Source organism: Vanellus vanellus (assembly GCF_965231255.1).
Source record: "Vanellus vanellus genome assembly, chromosome: 6".
In the NCBI taxonomy this organism is placed as follows: domain Eukaryota; kingdom Metazoa; phylum Chordata; class Aves; order Charadriiformes; family Charadriidae; genus Vanellus; species Vanellus vanellus.
The window spans coordinates 12,624,921-12,649,131 of NC_138911.1; the positions used below are offsets into that span (position 1 = coordinate 12,624,921).

Here is a 24,211-nt window from a genome sequence, read left to right on the forward strand (position 1 = left end):
ACATTCTAAAGGGTTATTGAAAAGAATGCTCGAGAACTACGAAATATAATAGTATGAATGATGTACAACGACAATAGTCTGGAGAGTCCAGAATTCAACAGCAGAGATCAAAAAGAAACTGGGCTCTAAGTAGATAGATGAAAACCTACAGATATTCCTTTGAGTGTGGAAAACTGTTCCAAACAATCACTCAAAGACACCAGGCTGATGATGGAAAGAAAAACAGAGAAGAAAACTAAAAGCTTAAGCAGAGTATAGGGAAAGGTGGAATAAAGAAGTATGGGGAAGTTATAGGTAATGTTGAACTTCACATAAAGACGATGGCAAAAGATGTGAAAGTTTGTGAAATGACTGTATGAAGAAGAAAGTCTATAGAGTCCAGAAAAAAAAAAAAAAAAAACCCACACAAAAACCCACAAGAACTGTAATTTTCAATACACATCTAAAACACCAGCCGCTCATGGGACAGTTTATAATATATAGTCCAAACTGTACAATGGATTAGAAGGATTCCTGGAAATTGCTTTTACTGACTCTTACCTCTCACTCAAATGGGAAACATGCCCCAGTAATAATTCCTTTCAGTAATAATAGCATCCACACAGAAAAGCTAACCTGATGTGACTTAGAAGAGGCTCCGCGTAGGAAATTAGTTTTTAAGAGAGACAGGAAAGTAAGTCAGATGTACTTGAAAGTCATCAAAAGATGTCCAGTACTCTACCACAGCTTTTCATTTTTGGAACTACGGAACTCTGAAGAATCCCACAAAGGAACTAAGCATCTCCATCAGAAAAAAAAAGAAAAACACAAAGTGACAGTGATGTTTCAGTTTCCATACCTGTTTCCTCATCTTCTTCAGCTTCATCGTCATCATCACTGTCATTTTCATGCTCTGCATGACAGGCATATGCTCTTTTCAATCCATTAAATAAAAGGATAAAAGCTGGCAGGATCTGGCCCGCGACTTGATTTAAAACCTGTGGTATTTGCTCCAGATCAATAAGAGCACACAAACCAAGCACACACATCTTTCTATCGTGAAGTCTAGAAAACAAGAGTAAAGTAAGTTATAAATTTTGTTATGATTTATAAGCAGGTAACACAAAGGTGTGTCACAGAGAAAAATCTTCAAAGTTAGAAACACTTACCCCAAGAAACAGTCCACGTCATTAAGCCACTGTGTTATGAAGTGATTAGTGACAGGCTCCACATTATTGGGAAAACGAAGATTTTCCAATGTATTTAATAGTAAATGAGGATTGTAATACAAAGCAGCTATGGCAACCTGGAGGCACATTGTTCGCAGTTCACTTGTTTTCACTTCTCTGGTCAATCTCTCTAATGCAGCTTCCACAAATAAGGGTATGCACTGAAGAGTGAGAATCGTTACAAATTTAGTGATAAAAAATATTTTTTTTTTACTTTCGTTTCTCACAGTACAGTTGAGAAATGGCATAAAACCAGTCTGGCACATAAATACAGAGTAATTTTTAATTGCCAGCAGAAGTCATATATAAAGATGAAATGAAAAGGTGAAAAGATTTAATCTACTCTGAACACGTGGATTTTGTGACATCGTGCACAGTAGATGCAATTCCTGGTTCTATGATCTTGTGTTTTAAAAATGAAAAATAAAGGAAATGTGTACACTAGAAAGTACAAAAAAATCAACTTAGTCCTTATTTTAACACCCATAAAGTCAAGAGGTATTACTAACATTCCAAGAAAACAGCTATTCAACAGAGTAGTCTCTTCAGAGATGCCACACTAAAAATAAAAATCCTTATAGAAGATTCTGTCAAATAAATTAAAAATTTCCAGGGACCATATCCACAAGTATTAAAAAGCATGCAAAAAATGTTTAAACAGCTATTATACAGTGCTTGTTACGTACACTACGAAAGCACACAAGTTAATCTCTCAAATTCCACCTTACACGTGCATAATGAGGTCCTTGGTTCCTTTATGACATTAATTTCAATTCTAGGAACTTCATTTTCATTCTTACTTATTTCAAGGCTATTAACTTGACAGATTGAATAATGTTCATGAAATACTCACTAGAATTAACTTAGAATATAATTAATCGACTTTTAGAACCAAGATGCTCTTAAAACAGTGCTCTTCCAGATTCACGAAAATACTTTACATTGCATTTTGCAGTGTCCTAAATTCTGGAGACAAAGCATGCAATAACTCTCTCTGCTGTGCCACTGAAGTAGAAGACAGGATTATTAGTCACACTACATAAACTTCTCAGAACAGAGCTCATGTTAATAGATAACCAATTCATATTTGAGAATAAAAATATTTTTAAAATATTGGTTATAGCAACCAAAGTTGTTACCAACCTGATCAATGCCACGCCCTTTACACTGAAGAATAATTACTTCTAACAACTTTGCTGCGTGACATTCTGCATCTTCTCCAGCAACTCCTGTAAGGACCTGAAAAATAACAATTCCTGTTGATGCTATCCCTTCAAGAAGTATTTTCTACATACTGCTTTACTTTGAAAAGCTGATATAAATTTACCCACGCTATCATAATGCTAGTGTAAACATCCATCAGTGAAGCAGCCAAGTCTGCAGCAATGGCTCAGTATCACAACTACAGACTGAAACATTGCTGAAAGTGGGTAAAACTGACCTACATGTACAAATATTCAGTAACTCTATGGACACAGAGCTTACAACAGTAACTGTATAGGCATCAGCTGACATTTTGCAAAGGTTTATTTCCATACACAAACCAAAATTTTTTCTTATGCATTCACATACTGAATTTTGTAAATATTATATTTACAAATTTGAGATATCCAGTGGGACACCACACAATACCTAAAACTTCTGTGCTAAAGAGTCACTGTGCTCAGCTAATAAAACACTAATCACCAAGAGGTTATAACAGGCTTGTTTTCTTTATTACATATATCTATAAAATGTTCAAGTATTTACAATCAGCCTAATCAGCCTGGTTGAAACTTGTTTTCAAATAAAGGCTGGCAAGAGTTATTCGCTATCATATTTAAACATCTTCAAAAGAATTACTCAGGAAATACCACGGTCAGGGCAGCTGATGGTTCACCATAGTCCTTGTATAGACACAACACATGATATCCAGAAATGGAAAACTGCAATCTCCACAGATTACTATTACGGATTATGAAATATTAATACTTCTTTATAAAATGGTGTTAATTTCCTCACTTAGGGCTAACATTATGGAAAGCTTTGTATCCTACATATCGATTGGATAAAGACAGCCCAGTTGACAGCTACCTATAATACACAGGAGCCGAGAAGCTAAGTTAAATATAGAAACACTGCCCCAGAAGTGACTGGACTGAGTTAGAACAACTGCATTCTGCTCCCAGCTTTCGTCACTGACTTGGCATGAATTTGGGAAAATAACTTCCTATTCCTATCCCTCCATTTCCATCCCTACTCTACTTGTTTAAGATCTTTAGCAAACATATGGTATGTGGTACCCTAGCCACAGTGAGGCTACGAATCTCAGATAAAATAAACCATCTACCTTTTGCAATATGCATGTGTGTTTTGCATGCCTGTATCCACAAAGTGTATTACACAAAACATGCATGCACAAAACCCTGGCTTGTTTAATCTGCTTTTGTTGTGTACAATTTATTTTTCCCTTTTAGCAGCAATATATATCTGAAATTTGATGCAACCTCTTTAAATTTCTCTGCAATAACTTTTTAATTTGTGGAATCACAGAGGATGTTAAATAGCATAATGCTTTAAGAGCAGACATCAAAATTCTTCAGTTTTACAGTCTGCTGTTGTTGAAAAAGGTACCCAGTTTAACAGTGCAATACTTCAGAGACCACAGGTTTTGTTATCACAAAGGAATCTACTTACTTTCTTGCACATACTGTAGATCATTTCAAGATATTTTGTGTCTGACAGAAGTGTATCTGTATCAACAGTAACATAATTATGCAAGAGAGGCATCATGTCTGTATTAAAAGAAAAATGATCAGTTAGTGTTTGCATGTTTTATTAGACGAGCTGTTAAAATCAGGTTGAAATCTGTGTATTGATAAATTAATTGTAGTTCTTGCTTAATGTTTGTCAAGGTAAGCGTGCATCTAGTCATAGATGCCTTAGTAAAACAAGTCTGGTCACAGCAACATCAGAATAAAATACTTCAAGCATAACCTCACTTCAGTCAGTGTTCTCCTAACATTTCAATCAAATACAATTCACTGTATGGTTGAAATCACATGTATGAAACCACATGGGCTTTCTGATTTATTTGTATAACTTACCAGTAAAATAGTCAAAGCCATCCTGCTGAAAGACTTCAAAAACAAGAGGAAGAAGCTGCCACATTTGTGCAGAAACTTGTTGACAGGTCAGACTATGAGCCAAGGAAAAGATCTCCTCATAGAACTCTAAACCAAACAGAATCTAGGTAAATTTAATGCCAATCACATACACTTAAAAAATAAGCAAACAAGAGTACAGATACCTAATACATGCTGCTGCAAAACTGTTCCGATAACTTGTAAACAGATCCCTTCCAGCTGCTGGGTAATCTGAAAAAAGGAAATTTATGACTGTTTACAATACTTTGGAGTTGAAATTAAACACATTTTAAATAAAATTACTCAAAGCTGTTTCCATTTAGACAATACAGTCTTCTAAAAACAATTCAAAACTTCTCACATTTTAGAAGACTAAATGTCTAAGAGCAGCAGTCTTAGCTAAGGATTTGTAAGATAGCTTTTAACACAAGGTGGTTTTGGAATATTCGTTGAATATTGGGAGGATCTCATTATAGAGTATGCTTTAAAAAGAAAAGCCTGACAGTAACCCTATGCAACAGTTCAGTCCCATCAAAACACGGTAAGTATGTATATATCAAGGGGTAAGCAATGGAAGTTGCAGGAAGTATTTGCTGTTCTGGAAAAGTGAAATTTCAAAAAACAAAACCAAACAAATACTAAGCCACCTCCCAAACCTAGCTTAGGATGTTCATATGGTATGTGGACAATCAGTCTAAATGCTGCTCTACAGATTGAGACACTCCTCCCAATTAGTACTTAAGTAGTCCCTGGAACAGGTAAGAAAAGTCATTAACCTGTTTAGGGCACTTACCTTGCATAGGGACAAATAAAGGTTGAGTTTCTGGTCTTAGCTATGCAGAACAGGATTTGAAACTAACCAGCTAAATACCTTATCTCTTGGAACACTGGTCATCCGCTGTGAGATGTCTCTAAATATAAATGTTCACTGATCAACACTGTACAACTGAGGTCCTAAGGACTAGCATATTGTTACACAAACTTTCCATTTAGATACCAAGAATTTGCCGACAAAAACAAGTATATGAAAAGCTGGCTGAACAGCTTTACCAAAAAGTAAATGAGCCAAACTGGTCCTTGGTTTATTGCAAGGCAGCACTGGATTGTGACCTTGGGCATTCAGAATTTGTATTATGTTGCTGCCTTAGTAAAATCTTCAGAGCCCTGAGAGTACAATTTATTACTGAACTGTTTAGTCACTAAAAAACTATAATGTATTTATCAAAAAACAGTAGCTGACTTTGTCAAGAAGGATTTTAATCAGCAATAGCATCTTTTGAACAAGCTGTACTCTGGACAGAAGTTAGTCAATTCCGTACATCAGAGCTAAATAACACAAGTTTTCACCACACTGGAGAACTCTACAGTGCAGATTAGGCGAGTAAACAAAACTATCATTTAGCATAGCCACAACAGCTGTATTTACAGACATTGATTCTGTTGCAGAGAGCAAACTAAGTCAACACAGTCAATGTTCAAAGCTAACTGAAATTCCATCTGTTTTCTCTGAAGGGCAGAGCTCATCAAATCAGATGGGTTTCTCCAGCTGAGCTCAGAGAGTTCCACCAGTTAGAGACAAGTTGCTTCCACCTATATGAACAAGAACCTGGATTCTTACGGGAAATACTGTGGCAACACTTATGCTCTATTACTACACATATTGTGTCAGAAGTATGACCCACCATTACAGCTTTGTTGCATGGTAGGTACTTCACTGTTTTCTGTTTTAAGATACTTTTTCCTGAAAGGACAGTTTTTCAGGTAATGTCAGGAACACTGGAACTACAAAAGACTTTCAGTGTCTTAAGACAATACATATTAGCTTTAAAGGAATTTTTACTTACTTCCTTGTGATCTTCAACTACACTGAGAAGTGTATCAATAGTATTCAAGATTCCCATTGCTGTCACTGCTTTGTCATCACTGCCCTCTTCATCTGGTCCAGTCTGGATCACCTGGTTAAATGTCATTGCCTGCATGGAATAGCAAAACAACCCATAAATATGTCATTTGATGAGGGCATGCTTGCAGATGAAAAGCCATTGTGCAAGTTTGGTATTCTACATAATTTAAGGAGGACTTCTGCTAAGAAAACATGTGTGAATATTAGAAGGTGACTGCTCCATTCCAGAGTTTGTCTTCAAGGTTGATAAAATTTGAATGTTAAGCCATTTCAGCTGTCATCCTTTATCCATTCATGAATAAAAAGATATGAATTACATTACTCCCTTGCAATAGAACACATTTTCTATGAGTAAATTTTTCTGACGCAAGGTTTAATTGGTAGCTGAACTAGACTGGGCCACTTTGCAGGCATTCCCACAGAGGACGTGCAAACAATTTAGTTTTACCTCCAAGGCAAGAGCCTTTAATAGGGAAGCACTGAGCTGACCTCTGCTTTTGAAACCATTAGTACAACTTGCTAGATACAGCCATTCAAGCTCTGAATTTCTCCTGCAGATTCCATTTTATTTTCACATCCTACACAACATTATTTTCACACCAATTTTTTTATTAAAAATCTGCTCTTAAATTTCCCATTTTAAAACAGAAAATTCATTATTAACACTATCAGGAGAAAATAAGTATCAAGATTTTTCAAACATTTCTACAATCGTTCTTAGAAATTTCCATTTAGTTCGAGTTACGAAGCCACTTTAGAGAAAAAACAGTCTAAATGTAGAATAAAACTACCTGTATCAATGCACTTAAGCAGACTGGAGTAACAACAGCTACTGACTGACAGACAACTATCTTAATTTTAAATACCAATCTTTCACATATTAAACATCTTCCTAAGTCACCAGGAAGTCTTACCAAATGTTGTGTCATTTCTACTGCAATTGGGGTAACTTCTTCACTATATTCACAGATCATCTTCTGAATCACATTAGTAAGATCATCATTTTCAGTCTCTCTTATAATATGAAGTAAAGCTTGCATTACAGGTCTAATGAATGGAGTAATATATTCTTTAGCTGTAAAACAAGTGGAAATATTTGAATTTACGTTCTTACAGTATAAGAAATTCAATATATACCTTTAAAATACTTAGTGCTTTGGCATTAATAAGCCAAAAAAACATGGGAAGTATAAATCATTATAACAATACTAACATTCAGAACAATTTTTTTTTATAAAAAGGTATATCAAGAGGATCGCAACTGAAGCATGAAAAACAGTACTACAGTCTTTATGGAATGCAAGATTACTTATCAATGCAAATTTTAATTGAACAGGAATGGGTACATACACATTTTCATCAAATATTCGATATAGAATTTGCTTGCTTTGTGGCTTTTATATCAACTTCAGGAATACTAAGCAACGTAAAGCCTGCCAGGATAAAGACAACTTTTTTTTAAAAAATAAATTTGAACATGGAAGAATATATGCTGAGGCAAATATGCTTATACTGCCACCGTATTTCTGATTTGATGATGAGGTGCTGTAAAACTGGATTTATTGTACCATGAAATTGTGATGTTATTTATAAAAAATATAAAATTTTCCAGCTGGAAAATTACAGTAATTGATTACAAGTTACAAGAAGTAAACAAACATCAGAAAAGAGAACAAGTCTCCCTGAGCATCGCAATATTGATGCCTATTCCATTAAAGCTTGCTGTAGTTTTAAGAAAAGAAGGCTACCTTTCTCTTGATTACTGATCAGGACTTGAAGTGCTATTGCAGCTTCCACTTTTACAGGCATTTCCCTATCATCTATCAGACACCGTCTTGTGAGTTCTAAGGCTGTCTGGAGATTCTGGTCACTCTTAAATTTAACTTCACAAAAATAATGAAGAACCCAACAAGCCTGAAAAAAAGACATTGAACAAATTCAGAGTTACTGAAGTACAACTACTGTTCAATAAAGATACCGTAAAACTTTTTAACAGATGAAGATGTTTGAGAGTGTGGAGGCTGGCCAGTGGGAGACTTGTCTTTCAGACATCACTAGACCAGTACTATGATCTCAAGTTCATCTTTGGCCACAGGTTTTGTGTGAGCAGTACAGTCTAAATGCAAAACACAAAGAGACCATACCACCAGACACAGATGGAAAACTATGCACACAATTCTGCAGCCATTTTAAAACTACACAGTAGCTATCTACAGTCACACAAAGACTCATACTAATCTCTGAAATAAGCATACAATTTATTACAGAACAGGTGCAAAGAGGAGTGCATTTTTTAAAGGGAAAAACTACATAATATTTCTGAAGTCTTCAGTTGGAACACAGTGTATCTTAACAGTAAATCTTACAGGTTCTTACCCGTGCTCTCATGTAACCCAGCTCACTGCTGAAGAGAGGGAACACATGATTCTGTAACATATACTCCATCTGATCTTTATATATCTTCTTCTGTCAGAATAGAAGATGAACAGAAACACGCCAGTTTAAAACTTTATGTATTATTAATCCAGTAAAAAATGCAACATATAGAAGTGTGAACAGTATAACAAAACCCTCAGACTTTTAACTTCCCCCTTCATTAAAGTCTGTTAAGCAACAACGAAATCCCATATTTGTAATTAAACTTGGACCCTACATGGACTTTTATAACTTTCAGTTAAAGTAATGACAAGAAAAATGTGACATTTTTTGACTCCCAGAGACACCTTTTGCTTGGCCATACATTAGACTGGTGTCAAAAGTAAAAGTGGTCAGGGAAACTTCTCAGAGACGTGGTCCAAATACAAGTCCATGCCCTGCATCTTTTTTGCTACCATTCTAATTGAGCAAGATTGCTAATTTCACTTTATTTCCTCTCTTCTATACACAGAAAAAGACCTCATTAAATCAACAGCCTCTTACTGATTTTTTTTTTTTCCTTCCTTCCATGAAAAAAGGGAATGTAGTGAAGTGTAGCGCAGGAAATGGTGTAGCAGTTCTTACTAGAAGCAGAGAACTTAAAGGAACTTAAAACAATCATCTGAACTTGAACATGACCTATCAAAACTTGTGTAATTAAGTTGAAAAAAAAAACACCCCAAAACAATTAAGTTCAACAGCTTTAAAAAAAACCTAACAGTTATTCCAAAACTCAAACTCAAAGAGCTACTCTCATTTCTTCTAAGATGCTGTACGTGAAAGAAAGGAAAGTAGGAAAAAAAATAAAAGAACCAAAAGAACCACCAGATTTGTCATGCTTACTTTCAGGAGAATTTCAGCCAAAGAACCGATCATATGTAAAGCACCATCTTTCTTACGAGGGTCAGCATTTGGCTCCGTAAGGATCTGATAACAAAAGCCCATTGTCTTCTGCAAGACCTAGATCACATGTAAGGTTAGTCAAAAGTATTTCAATCAATTGTCTTAGGTACCATTCTCAGTGCTTTGAAATGCTTAAATCTCTAATAAACTGCTCTAAGTCTGGAATTTAGATAATGTTTTATGTCTGTTATGAACACGTAACATTTTTGATAGATAGGTCCTAAGGAAATTGGGAAATACAAAAATCACAAATAGACCAGTGCAAAATACATTTGAGAGGAATAATAAATTTTAGTGCACTATGATATGATATAGAGAACAGGAAAGTAAAACGTTTATTAGTAATTCTTTCAGCAGATGGGAACTATAAGCTAAATCTAACTAACATATTTAAGTAAAATCCTTGAATAGCTTACCTCTTTCCTTTTACTACATGATGTAAACAATAATGTCTGAGCAGCAGTTGTTGGAGAAATGAAATCTTCAAATACATCTATTAAGTAAACACAACAGCTATAAATTTTGTTCCTTTACTACATTCATGATCCTAATATAATCTAATTATTTAATACAAAATAAGAGAGCAACAATTTTCCTTTCTTTTCAGGTGGTTAATAATGCTTTCTTACTACAGATATTCTGAGACCAAACAACAGTAACAAATGGTTAAGAGATTCCTGATACATATGTTTCACCTTTTTCATGATCACCAGCTCCACATGTCTAATTTGAAATTGTAGGTCTTCCTTATTTAAGATTAATCTTTTGTAACAGTAGAAGCAGACACAGCAGCCAATTTTTGACATACACGTTATTTGCTGTACAGACAGGCACACACGATTGAGTTAAAAATGCTTAATTTCTTATGTCTCTGCATAAGATTATCAGAGCCTTGTACAATACTTGTACTGTTTACAGATCTGCTTCTGGCCTGAGGGATAAGAAATTCCCTAACTCATCCAGACTCCTTGTTCTAGCCACATAGAGTTCTAGTGGAAGGAAGAATTTGTTCAGGAAGTCTGAAGTATCTTCTTTCTTCCCCAGCCTGAAAGGACGGCACAGACTGATAGTAAACCCCAACAACAAAGCAGCAAGCCATAGGAGGTGCAACTAGACAAGTCTGGAATGCCATGCTTACTTCATAATGTTTCATTTACTATTACAGTAAATCTGTTCTGAACTACGCCATGTGTGAAATTCCTTAATATCGTACAAAGTCCAGGGCCTGAAATACTAGCTGTTGTAAAGCATAAACTTTTAATGACACTAAATGTATGTAATTATTGCTAGGAAGACTTGGATTGTTTGATATATCAAACAAAACACTTTGTAACTGTCAAAATTCGCTGCTTTTTCAAGTGCAGAAACACCTGTGTCATTGTTGACTGTCATACATTATCTATCATTTTCACCAGTATATCCAACAGTTAACTGTATTAACTTGTATTATTTGGATAATACAAACTGGTTTTATCTTTTTTTCCCTTTAAAGATTAAAGCCATCTCTAAAAAAAAAAAAACACCCACCATAAAAATCTCATCTTTGTGTGAACTGATATTTTAACATGAGTAGATTTCAAATTCTCACCAAATTTCATGCGAATATATTCATATGGATCTTCTTGCCAAAGCTCTTCATCAGCATCTGTATAGCACATCAATGGAAAAATAACATCTTGGATAATCCCCTGCAATAAAAAAAAAGTTGAAAACAGGCTAGCACTAGTAAATCAATCTCTATATTCTGTTCTGTATTTCACAGATTTTGCCCAACCTGTCACTTATTATACAAAATGATAACATTGTAAAACTACTTGGACATGGTGGATTTTATGTGCTACCTTACAAAAAAGCGATCTTTTAACTTAAAGTAGAGCTACAGTACAGTACAAGCTATTTGCTTTGGATAATGGTATGTGGAGATGATTCAATGCCATAAATTCAGTAGTTAACACCATCTCAAAATTTGTTGTGTTGCTCTATTACACTGTCATCTTTAACACACTAAAGCATGACGGACTGACAGCAAAGCAATTAGCTAGCTTTGCTCACATATCAAAGTAACCTTCACCAAACAGGCTTAAACTCTTTCCACCAGCAATTTATAACAGAGGTCCCTAAAACCTGAATTCTAGCAAGGCTAGAAACACTGTGCAACAGACTAATGTACTACTGAGTCATCTACATATTAAACCCTGAAAATAGTTTACTTGAATATGAGGTTTCAGATTCTTCCAGGTGACTGCATGTGACACTCCTTGATTGATGTAATTCAGTGTTTGCTGCAGAACTCTAGGAGCCATGTACTGCTTTTCCTTGTATTGATATAACACCTTCAGCAACACCTAGAAAAAAAAAAACAGATCTCATCAATAGCTTATACTGAGCACAGACCATTTTAACCTGAAGAATTCTACCCTCTCTCACAATCCTACAGGAGAACCCCTCTAAATCCGACAACAACAAAAAATGTTTACTCAGATTAAAATGGGTAGTGACTAATCCTTCTACTAAATGTCCTTGGTAATTTTATAAGGCAATTTGCAGTTTGTATCAGATGCTGCACATCTTTTAAAAATACAATCCTTTAATAAGGCAAAAGATACATGCTAATTCATCACCTGCATAGCCCACGGTACCTTTCCCTCTGAGGTTTATTATTCCATCTTGCCACTCTTTGGGGGTGGAAATTCAAGCCTAATCACCAGATTGGTAAAATACTCTACACTCAGGCAGTCTACTGATTCTTGCTGATACGCAGCCCTACAGCAATGGTGCTGTGTGAAGAATGTATGTGTATGAAGAATGGTGAACTAGCCTCTCCCCCCTTTACTTTCTGGCCTCAATTCTTCTCTTGAGATGGCATTCAGAACAATTTACAGGGATTTACATTTGTTAAAGTCCATGGCTCTCCACAAATAAGGACCTAAAATGGACACAGGACTGCTATTAGTACTTAAATTTCAGCTCACTGGAAAGTTTGGCACTGGTAATGCAAGGGGGTTTCCTTGTAGCCTAATTCAGGTCAGTGGCAACACTGCACCTTGAAGGGCAGCAGCACAAAACGGAGAGAAATTACAAACCCCATTTCCAGGGTTTCATTTAATTCTTCACATAAACAATGTTTAAAAAAATCCAAACCTGAAGGAACTGAGAAGATATCTATCAATCTGTTTTACCAACAAAACATTTTTGGAAAATGAGATTCATTTTGAAAAATAATTACATCGATAACATTTATTACACAAGCATTGAAGCATTCCTCCCAAAGGAGATGCCTCACACTCGAATTTAAAAGGGATGCATTCATTCACCATGAAATTCATAGCTTTACAAATGGTTTTATGCTCTAGTTGCATTATCAGTCCTCAAAGTTCAGCTTTGGTGGCATTAGGTGGCATAAGAAAGGAGAAGAGAGCAAATGTTCAGACTTGCAGCTGTTTCGAGGATTAGCAAAGAATACATATGTCAACATTCCTTCTTAGTCTCTTGTGAACTAACTAAAAGAGAAAATGATTCTCTGCAAAGACAATCTTAAGTGATGCACGCTTGTAACTTCCAAAATAAGTAAAACATGAGTCCATGGTAAGACTAACATGCTTCTTGAAGTTAGAACAATTAAGAACATTAATCGTAAAAAGAGTCTAACAAACTGGTAACAAGATTGATTAAACACTTAAAACTCTACAACATACTTTACTTCCTTAAAGGTATACCTTAAATACAGTCTTTCCAGCAGTATTTGGGAAACTAATGAAGATTGGGATTTCTTGTGGTTTTACAGAGTACAAGATTGTCTTCCTTTATCAATTTCAACACAAGCAACAAAGAAATCACCATCACTGTATTAACATCATACACTGAACTTTTGTTAACGCATGGATCGGAGACAGGCTCCGTGGCCTGAGTCTCACCATGATGGCAGCTCAGGAAAGATTTAAAAAAAAAAAAAAAAAATTAGGGGTTCTTTGTTCTAGGCAAAAGCAGTAATCCCAGTTCTCCAGCAAACTAGAACTTTATATATAGTAACATAAACTTCTCTGTCAAAAAGCTTATACAAGAAGGTCCAGTTTGCTTAAATATTTGAATTTTACAAGGATCTGAAGTGGGTTTGGGTTTTTTTTTTTGGTTGTTTTTTGTTTGTTTGTTTTTGTTTTTTTTTAATAGATTCTTCAATGTAGCAGGACAGCACACAGAAAAGCCTAAATTCATCAATAGTCAGTGAAAGGATGGAGAATAGTCTTTGGAAATGAGGACAAAGCTGAGGTCTAACAAACGGTCTGTGCAGCCACACTACTTAGGACAAGTGGTTTAAGCAGTTACCTCCTATGATTCAGATGCAATAAGGAAAGACATTAAAAAGACTAAGAAAAGCTTTAAGAACTGCAGTGAGGAAAAGCAGGATATTGGATGGAGGCTCCAGGACAAAAAATTCTGCAACTGTGCCAAGGAACAACCAGACAGTAGTGTTTGACCAGGGCTTAGTTCTGGCTCATCAGGTCTTTCAAAATGAGAAATGTCTTAAGCGAAACAGCAGCTAACACAAGGGATAAGAATCAAGGTGTTCCAGCTAGACAGCTCAGACTGTTTTAGCCAAGCTTAAGAAAGTTTTTTAGCTAAAACTAATGCTGAATGTGCTGGATTTTTTTCTTTTTGGTTGGTGACATGCACATAAGAAGATACAGACTGCGTAAAAAGGATAATCAATGAGAAATAACTATCAGAAAACTATTAGCAGTATGTTTCGAGTTTATACTTGAACAACCTGTAATCCCATACCATATATTTATCTATTACTCCTTTAGTAAAAGGACACATATACTTGGGAGAGTCAAGAGAACTCAGTCAAGCATATTATCAGAATTTGTATTCTTTGGTTCAGATTTCCAACTTTTGTGAAGAAATACATCCCATTTAAAAATCTTCCATAACATTTATCTGAAGAATTCAATTTCTTGAGCATACATTCAAGATTTATCTTCTGCACAGAAATAGAGGGCAGCACCTTAAAAATAATCTGTATTTCTATACAAGTTACATTATTAGATAGGAAGAAACTGTAAGCATTTTAAAGTCCTGCTTTTGAGCAATTTTCTTTAAAGACTTGAATTCTTGGTGTTTCTTAGATGCAATAATAGTAAGGAACAAATCTGATTCAAAGAAAATGTAAAAAAAAAAAAAAAACACACAAAGTATTTTGTTGAACTGTTTAAATTTATCTTTTTGAAGACTTCTTTTACCCATACAGTCTTTTGTCAGAACTTCATTTTATCTTTGAAGTGCAAAGCAACCAATAAGGTCTTAAAGAACATGTAATAGTAGATTACCATCTTACAGGTAAAAGCACCTCAGAAGGTGATGCTGACTCCACTTGTCTGAGTAGAATATGATGGGATGTACTTCCTAACACTGTGACAAATGTTCTCTTTCCTGTCAATACTTTGGATGACCTTCAAAAAACCATGTATTTAGGAGATGCTTTCCCTACTTGTCCTCTTTTAAAGGCCTGTAATTCATTACAATTTCATTAGGAATAAAAACTAAGAAAACAGCTAAGAACTGCTTCTCCTGATTCATAGAATCATAGAATAATTTGGGTTGGAAGGGACCTTTAAAGGTCAGCTAGTTCAACCCCACTGCAATGAGCAGGGACATCTTTAACTAGAGCAGATTACTCAGAGCCCCATCCAACCTGAACTTGAATGTTTCCAAGAATGGGGCATCTACCACCTCTCTGGGCAGCCTGTTCCAACGTTTCACCACCCTCATTGTAAAAAATTTCTTCTTTGTATCTAGTCTAAACCTACCTTCTTTTAGTTTAAAACCATTACCCATTGTCCTATTCACAGCATGCCCTGCTAAAAAATTTGTCCCCATCTTTCTCATAAGCCCCCTTTAAGTACTGAAAAGGTGGCAATAAGGTCTCCCTGGAGCCTTCTCTTCTCCAGGCTGAACAACCCCCAACTCTCTTAGCCTGTCTTCATAGGAGAGGTGCTCCAGCCCTGTGATCATCTTCGTGGCCCTCCTCTGGACCCTCTCCAACAGGTCCATGTCTCTCCTGCACTGAGGATTCCAAAGCTGGACATAGCACTCCAGGTGGGGTCTCACAGGAATGGAGTAGAAGGGGACAATCACGCCCCTTGACCTGCTGGCAATGCTTCTTTTGATACAGCCCAGGATGCAGTTGGCCTTCCGGGCTGCAAGCGCACATTGCCAGCTCACATTGAAGTTCCCATCAATCAACACCCCCAAGTCCTTCTCAGCAGGTCTGCTCTCAATCCCTTCATCCTCCAGCCTGTATTGATACCAGGGGTTGCCCTGACCCAGGTGCAGGACCTTGCTCTTGGCCTTGTTGAACCTCATGAGGTTCACATAGGACCACTTCTCAAGCTTGTCAAGGTCCCTATGGATGGCACCCTGTCCATCAGGCGTGTCAACCACACCACTCAGATTGGTGTCATCTGCAAATTTGCAGAGGGTACACTTGATCCCAACTGTCTATTTCACCGATGAAGATATTGAACAGTACTGGTCCCAGTACAGATCCCTGAAGGACACCACTTATCACTGATCTCCACCTGGACACTGAACCATTGACAACTACCTTCTGGATGCAACCATTCAACCAATTCCTCATCTACCAAACCACCCACCCATCAAACCCACATCTCTCCAATTTAGAGAGAAGGATGTTGTGAGGGACCATGTGAAAAGCCTTAGAGAAGTCCAGATAGATTACATCCGTAGCTCTTCCCTTGTCCACTGATGTAGTCACTCCATCATATAAGGCCACTAGGTTGTTCAGGCAGGACTTGCCCTTGGTGAAGCCATGCTGGCTGTCTCAAATCGCCTCCCTGTCCTCCATGTGCCTTAGCATAGCTTCCAGGAGGATCTGTTCCATGATCTTCCCAGGCACAGAGGTGAGACTGACAGGTCAGTAGCTCCCAGGGTCCTCTTTTTTACAGTTTTTAAAAATGGGTCCAGTCACCAGGGTCTTCACCTGACTGCCATGACTTTTCTAATATCATGGAGAATGGCTTGGCAACTACATCAGCTCATTCCCTCAGGACTCTGGGATGCATCTTCTCAGGTCCCATAAACTTATGTACGTTCAGGTTCCTCAGGTGGTCATGAACCGGATTTTCTCTTACAGTGGGAGGGACTTTGCTCCACCAGTCCCTGCCTTGTGGTCCATCCACTCAAGAGGTGTGGGAAGAAAGATTGCCAGTGAAGACTGAGGCAAAAAAAGTTGTAGAGTACCTCAGCCTTCTCCTCACCCATTGTTACCAGTTTGCCAGTCTTGCTTATCGGAGGGGGCAGGGAGGGGGAAGCATGCTTTCTTTGACCCTCCTTTTCTGGCTGACATACCTGTAGAAGTGCTTCTTATTATTCTTTGCATTCCTTGCCAAGTTCAGCTCCAGCTGCACCTTGGTCTTCCTGACTCCATCCCTACAGGACCAGACAGTGTCCTTATACTCTTGCCTGGATATCTGTCCCTGCTTCCACTGCTTATGTGTCATGGTTTAGGCCAAATCCACCACTGAGGACCCGAGGGACCCCAGATGGGACCAACAGATGTTCCCCTCTACCCCTCTTCAAAGAGAGAGGCAGAGGAGGAAAAAAAGACTTGAGTTTAGAAGGAACTAAACTACTTTAATGAAATATTAATAATAAAATAAAAAGAAATAATGAAATATATACAAAACCGTATCAAGCTCCCGAGATGACAATCATGTCACCGGCTGGCACTGGGGCAGTCCCAGACTGGACTCAGTGACAGACGGGAACTGGATTTCGGATCTGGATCACAGGCAGACAAGAGACCTCCTCAGACGTCAGCCATTGAAGGAAGAGAGAGTGACCCTTTGATCCCTCAGTTTTTATACTGAGCATGAGGCAGATGGGATGGAATACCCTGTTGGTCAGTTTTGGGTCACCTGTCCTGTCCGCTCCTCCCTGCAGGTGGGACCCCACTATGCTTTTCCGCTTCCGACCCTCCAATGTGGCAAATAACAAAGTTGGTTGGGCTTGCGTGTTATAGCAATAAGTATAAGCAAGAGCCTCTCTGCATACCGTGCCTGGGCATCAGCTATAAACAATTGGTCTTATCACTCAGAGTGAACACTGTCTGCACAATATGCAGTTAATTTCAGTAGTTAGAAGAGGCCCAGCTAAGAAGCAAAGTTCCTGAACAAAATTGGTTCTGTTTTACCTCAAACCAGGACACTATGCATTTCCCTCTTGCCCAATAGTTTGACCAGCAGGTCTCGAATCAGCCATGCCCACCTCTTGCCTTCCTTTCCTGACTTCTTACACCTGGGGATCAAGGGCTCTTGCACTGTATGGAAAGCATCCTTAAGGATGTCAGCTCTGTTCTGCTCCCTTGTCCCTAAGGGCAGTTTGCCAGGGAGTCCTATTGACTAACTCCTTGAAGAGCTGGAAGTTTGCTTTCCTAAAGTTCAAGGTCCTGACTTGACTTTTTGCCTGACCCATACCCCTCAGGACTGCAAACTCCACCAGTGCTTGATCACTGAAGCCCAGGCTGTCTCCAATTTTGATGTTACAGATTAGCTCACTTGTGTTGGTGACCATCAGGTCCAGTATCTCATCCCCTCTGGTAGGGCTGTCTGTTACCTGGCTTAAGAAGTTATTTATCCCCAATGCATTCCAGGAGTCTCCTGGATTGCCTACAGCTTGCCACGCTACTTTTCCAGCAGATGTCAGGGTGGTTGAAGTCCCCCAGCAGGACAACAGCCTGCACAAGCAATGCCTCCTGTGGCTGGAGTAAGAAGGCTTCGTCAATAGGCTCCCCTTGATCAGGCAGCCTGTAGTAGACACCAACCACAAGTTCCCTTTGTTGCCTTGGTCCCCAATTCTTACCCATAAGCTTTCAACCTGCTTGTGGCTTTTCTTCAGAGACAGCTCTTCACACTCTACCCATTTCTTGATGTAGAGGGCAATATCTCCGGCCCCTCCTTCCTCCCATCCTTTCTGAACAGCTTGTAACAATTGATAACTGCACTCCAGTCATGGGATTCGCTGCACCAAGTTTCAGTAATGGCAACTAGGTCGTAGCTTTCTAGCAGCACAGTGGCTTTCAACTCCGCCCATGTTGCGTGCATTGGTGTAGAGGCTCAACAGCTGGGCTGTTTGCCATATCAGCCTCTCTAGAGGAACACCCCTTCATTCCTTCACAGTATTTCACTGGTATTTCCCTGTTGGCTCCTATTACCTCAGCAGCCCCTGGCTCATCTCTAAGACTTCCAGTGTGCTGCAGTGTATCCAGCATGTCTCAAAGCAACAGGCTGAGGGCCCTCTCTAGCACCCTATCCATCTAATTTTGGCATGTTATCCCATAGCTTGTCACAGACAAGACGGATATTATCCCCCTCCCCCTTCAAGCCTCGTTTAAAGCTCTGTCAATGAAGTCTACTAACTTGTGAGCAAAGATCCTCTTCCCCCTTTGAGAAAGGTTAATCCCATCTGATACAGGTAAGCCTGATGCTGTATAGGCCATCCCATTATCAATCATTTTGGTTTTTACCCAAAATTGTGATGACACCAGCCACAGAGCCATGTATTAATAGACTGGACTCATCTATTTCTTCCAGTGTTGCCCTCCGCAACTGGAAGGATAAAGGACAAGATAACCTGTCTTCCCGATTCCCTTACTAACTGTCCCAAGGCCCTGAAAATCTTTTTGTCCCTGGACTATGTTGTTGCAGCTTCATGGCCACTTACACAGACCAGCAGTAATGGGTAATAGTCCGAACCTGACTAAAATAAAGGCTTTAAAGAAAACAGTCTGGTGCCCGAGACTTTCATAAATAGTCTGTTGACAACCTAATCACCTTAACATAAACAGATTTATGAGCCAATACAAGGAAGTTTTACAAAAACTACTTGAAGTTTTTTTATGAACAAACTTGTTTCAAAAAAAACAGAAGTCAGCAGTACAGCCAGGAGCTGAGAGTCAGAACCAAAAAAATTTCCCAATATTCATGAGAATTTTCTTGCTAGTTCAAAAAGCTCAAATTACTGACTTTAAACACATGTTCTATAAGAGAGGCAGATAACAATTCCGGCCCCCTGATGGCCCCTGATGGTCCATTCTGACCCTTCAGGAAAACCTGTAGGTTGCTGCCATGTGGTAAGACTATCTGAATCATGAAGTTACTCCAATAAAGGTAAATCAAGGCTAGTTTGGCATAACATTGATACATCAGGTTAGAAATTGCTATAGTCCAGAAGATGCTTTGTGTATAAAAACCCTGTAAAAGTGGCAACCATTAGACAGGGAGATGAGTAGAAAGTGACCATCAGACTTACCTGTCTGTAAGCTAGCCTCTTCTTGATCAGGCTTTTGTAGAAGTTTAGGAAGCTTAGTATTTACTGAGTTTGAGTTAAAAAAGAACCCTATGATCACAGTTAAAAGGGTAGGTAAAAAGGTCAACTACATCACATTAACATTATACCTATCTATTCCAGAAGGAGAAAAACTGATAGCATTTATCTGAAGCTCATTGGAGGGCCTATTTCATGAGAGCTTTTACTCCATTTACAGATTTATCAGTGCTGCATAGACTATTTTCAGCAGATTATCCTATGTGGCAAATACATAATTTTTTTAACCATTCTTTTCTTTTAATCCACAGATGTCAGTGCTTTCCACACCAACGTGTTTAAAAAAAACAACAATTGGAAAGAAGAGCAAGAAGCTTTTTTTTTTTTCCCCTCTCTCAGAAAATAGTAAGAAATGACTACTAACTCTAAACTCATCCTAATATCCCTCACATTCAGTTTTTCTTACTTGCTGAACACCAACAGCGAAAGCCTTCAGGAACACTTCAGCAAACTCATTGTACTCCTTGGAAACGTTGCCAGGGCTTCCATACCTAGAATTAGAAGCAAGTAGGCAAATTCAAGAGTGCAGCAATATTATTGACTTTAATATTTGTTTGGGTTTTTAAAAATAATAATGGAAGAGAAAATACCTCTCAAAAAGCCTAGCTAATATATGCAAAGCCCACTTCTTGCATTTCCACCAAGGCAACTCAGGTCTATCATCTTCATCAACTTGAAGAGTTTCCTTTAGGGGAAAAAAAGGCAATAAAAGGATTATTTACAACCTATTCAGAAAGATATGCATTTTGAACAACTATATAGCATATTTCGCTTTTAACCTGCACTTTGCACTTCTAGCTTAATAGAAGTCTAAAGTAAAGCATATCTAAAAATAAATCCCATGATATATGCTGCAAAAATCGTCAACAAATTCTTGAAACAAGAGGCCAAAATAAGTTGTGCTATAATTTGAAAACAACAGAACGCTCATACAAGCTACGCATTTTTAAAATTTGTCTAGTCTGTTTAAAACACCCTATTTAGTTTAAATTTTTTTTTTCTGGCATCTATTGAGATAAAAAAATGCAGAAAGAAAAAAAGGTAAACTTTTTAACATTCTAATGAATGAAAAATATTTAAGCTTAAAGACATAAATAGCTAAAAGCCACTTACAGCTGGTACATCCCTATCGACAACAGTCTTCAGGATTTCTATCCATTCGGTCAAGTTTTGCTGATTTATCAACTCCAAAGGTAACGTGTACTTATTTAAAAAAAAAGGCAAAATAAATTCATCGTAAAGCAATCTGAAAATAGCGTAACTTTCACAGTTTGAATTTTAGCTCTTTCAAACCATTGTCTAAACTTTGCTAGATTAGCAAACGACTCTGAAAACCCAGGTAAAGAACTTAAGACAACCTAGTCTATATCCTCAAAGGTGCTAGAGGTCTTTACTCCAATTCATTCTGCTTATGCAATGCTAAGACACTACTTAAATGGATGTTACACTAATTTCTGAAGCAATTAACAGCATATTAACAGTCTCATTCGAAACTGCTGCATTTATACTGGTAATTTGATGTAGGCTGGCCTCTACAACATGTCATTTGAAAACTGATTTTCAAATCAGCTTTCTAGCAAACACTCTACACCTTAGAGGATGGCATGCATAAGTTCTATCTAATGCCAACCAGGAATAGCACTGTACAAAAGTAAAAGTACAGGACAATCAAGCACACCAAAACCCTGTGATTTGTACCACAGTTGAGTAGTAGGGTAAATGATTCAGATGTAATCTAATATTGTTAATATTTCTGTCATTTACTATTTTAAAGAAAAGTATAGTGATTTAAACTAAATTACTGTTTACGTATATACAAAGTTTGTTTTTTTTTACCTGGACAAGGGCATAAAATATTTTGAAGATCTGTTTCTGGATGAGGACAGACTGATCAGATGGATCACTCAAGAGCTGAATGAAACTATCCTTCAGAACTGGTAGAAAATGTTGCATTGCAGCTATCAAAGGACTACGCTCCTCTGGTTTCTTGTACCTTTAGATAAGAAAAAAAAAATAGTTTTGTAGAGAGCTTTCAGGTAGCTTTTGAATTTTAGAAGTCCACCTTTCCACGGTGCGAACACAAGTAGGTTATATTACAGTTTGTAACAACATATGATTTAAAAAAAAAAAAAAAAAAAACCAACAACAACAACAAAAAAAACCCACAACAAACCACCTAGCCATTTCTTGTTACAGAATTTGAAATAAAGCTATAGCCAGACAATGTTAGACTTAAAAGGCAAGTCAGAAGACTGCTGAGTGTCCATTACTCCACTACATATCCACATTAGTTTTCTGCTGGTAATGCACTCCTGCCAACTTACTCACTTCGAATACTACATCATGTTCAGCCACACCATTACAAAAGCAATCAGAGCATTACAAAAACTGCAAGCAAAAGGTACACATTTATTGTCAAGAATGGCAGATGCTGGGCTAGTCAGTAATACTACAGAAAGACATTTATCAAAGTTCACAATTTATCAAAATATTTCCAGAAGCTAGATTACTTCACGCACACTGAAGAAAATAAACTGTGAGGTCTCTCACAGTTTACCATTGATATCTCTCATCTCACCATTTAATTTGCCCAAATCTAACCATTTAACAGAAAAGGCAGGCTCCAAGGCTATGTTGAAGTCTTGTCTATGTTTGAAGTCTTCCCCCCACCTTTTAACTTCTGAAGAAGAAAGTCCTTATTGACTCAAGAGTTATTACAGCAGAATAGGATCTTGTCCATACTGGTGATGACATTAAGAACAACGTAAAATATAATTTTAAGACTGTAGAGCTTTATCTTCTGATTAACCTATACTATAATACTCTTGGACTCTTGTGGAAGATTTTTAGTTTGGGGGATTGGGTTTTGTTTTTAAATACATTTTGGCAGACTTTTCACTAATATTAAATATCAACGCTCAGCCTCTTAAACAGTGTGAATTTGCAAAAATATAAGATAAAGTCTACTCAAACTGCTGCCAGATGGCATGTTCTGTAAAAACTACCACAGAACACTGAGCTCCAAAAACCTGTTCAATATAGTTTCCATATATTTAGGTTACTGTTTCAGAAAATACAAGAACTAAATGTTGCTCAGGAAAATTCAGTTTCTCATTTCCACAAAAGACACAATTGAAAAAAAAAACCAGAAAAAATTACTATGCAAAGAGCAGCCATTTGGTCTTGCTGGCTGGATTTGGAGAAAAAGAAATAATGTTGAAAAGCCCCATTAAGGAAAAAAAAAAAATCCCAATAAACCTTACACAAGTAATTCAACAAATTTTAGACAGACCTGCTTGCATCCATATTGTTATGCAATGAAATATGCATATTCCTACACGATTTGTGAAACCGACCCTTGTTGACTTCACCCAGAAAGCTAAACAAGTATGAGCAGTTACTGGCCTCAGCTAGAGATTATGAACACACCTGTTACCTTAGCTAATCACACAATGACTGTGCTCATATCAAAATTCTTCCCTAAACAAGGATTGCTGTAATCAGAATACACCACCAGTAAATACCTCATGTTTTGTATCTCACAGATCTCTTGCTATGTATTTGGTTAAAGATGCTTAATTTGAAAATCAAGCGAGAAATGAGTTTATTTTCCTTTCCTAGCAGGACTTGCGATATTCAGCCATAGAAAAAAACTCCAACACAGGATTACAAAGGTCTTTATGGTATTTCTGTAAAAAAGTGTTTTTGAGAAATGACATTCACCTGTTTTACACTACTTTATGTAAAATTAATGGAATTAGACAGTGAAATTTTCAACGCAACATTTTAAATCGAGTACCTGCAACAAAAAAGTTATGCATGACAGTGCTTTGAAAGAGTAAGTTGTGTATTCCATCAGTTCCACTACTACAATTCCCCGATTCCAGGATTGCACTTTTCCGTGACCCAGCTGAAATGAGTTTCCTACATGCCAGTAGCAGCAGCTAAGCTCCACAATAACTTCTCAAAGTGCAACCTCAACTTTAAAGCACTGAGCATAATACCAGATACAGAGCAAAGAACATTCACCTGTATCCTAGCCCAATGCCTTGCACATAGGGAAATGGTGGGCTTTGATAAAGACTTCCTATGATGGGTTGGATGAAGCTATCAAAATTTTCAAAAGGATCATACCAAAGTCAGTCAACTATTTCTGAACCTTCTAACATTCAAGATTTTACACTTTGAAACCTTTGTGTTTACTGTCACTGATAACTCAAATACAAATTCTTTAAGAGTCTAAACCTGATTTA

The 24,211-nt window shown here is 37.4% G+C and overlaps 1 protein-coding gene across 2 annotated transcripts in view; it reads right to left on the reverse strand.

The window, feature by feature from the left end:
* The window catches only part of IPO7 (importin 7), a 43,502-nt gene that overhangs the window by 6,270 nt on the left and 13,021 nt on the right, over nt 1–24,211 (reverse strand). For both annotated transcript variants that reach the window (XM_082485460.1, XM_082485461.1), the window contains exons 5-22: nt 21,795–21,951; nt 21,072–21,161; nt 20,549–20,643; nt 20,365–20,449; nt 11,765–11,899; nt 11,143–11,242; nt 9,971–10,047; nt 9,495–9,611; nt 8,613–8,702; nt 7,985–8,150; nt 7,151–7,311; nt 6,178–6,306; nt 4,498–4,564; nt 4,295–4,420; nt 3,885–3,982; nt 2,352–2,447; nt 1,149–1,369; nt 839–1,044 (exon numbers count right to left, since the gene is read on the reverse strand). In XM_082485460.1, coding sequence (XP_082341586.1) covers nt 839–1,044; nt 1,149–1,369; nt 2,352–2,447; nt 3,885–3,982; nt 4,295–4,420; nt 4,498–4,564; nt 6,178–6,306; nt 7,151–7,311; nt 7,985–8,150; nt 8,613–8,702; nt 9,495–9,611; nt 9,971–10,047; nt 11,143–11,242; nt 11,765–11,899; nt 20,365–20,449; nt 20,549–20,643; nt 21,072–21,161; nt 21,795–21,951 — 2,216 coding nt within the window. The remainder of the gene's footprint in view (nt 1–838; nt 1,045–1,148; nt 1,370–2,351; nt 2,448–3,884; nt 3,983–4,294; nt 4,421–4,497; nt 4,565–6,177; nt 6,307–7,150; nt 7,312–7,984; nt 8,151–8,612; nt 8,703–9,494; nt 9,612–9,970; nt 10,048–11,142; nt 11,243–11,764; nt 11,900–20,364; nt 20,450–20,548; nt 20,644–21,071; nt 21,162–21,794; nt 21,952–24,211) is intronic.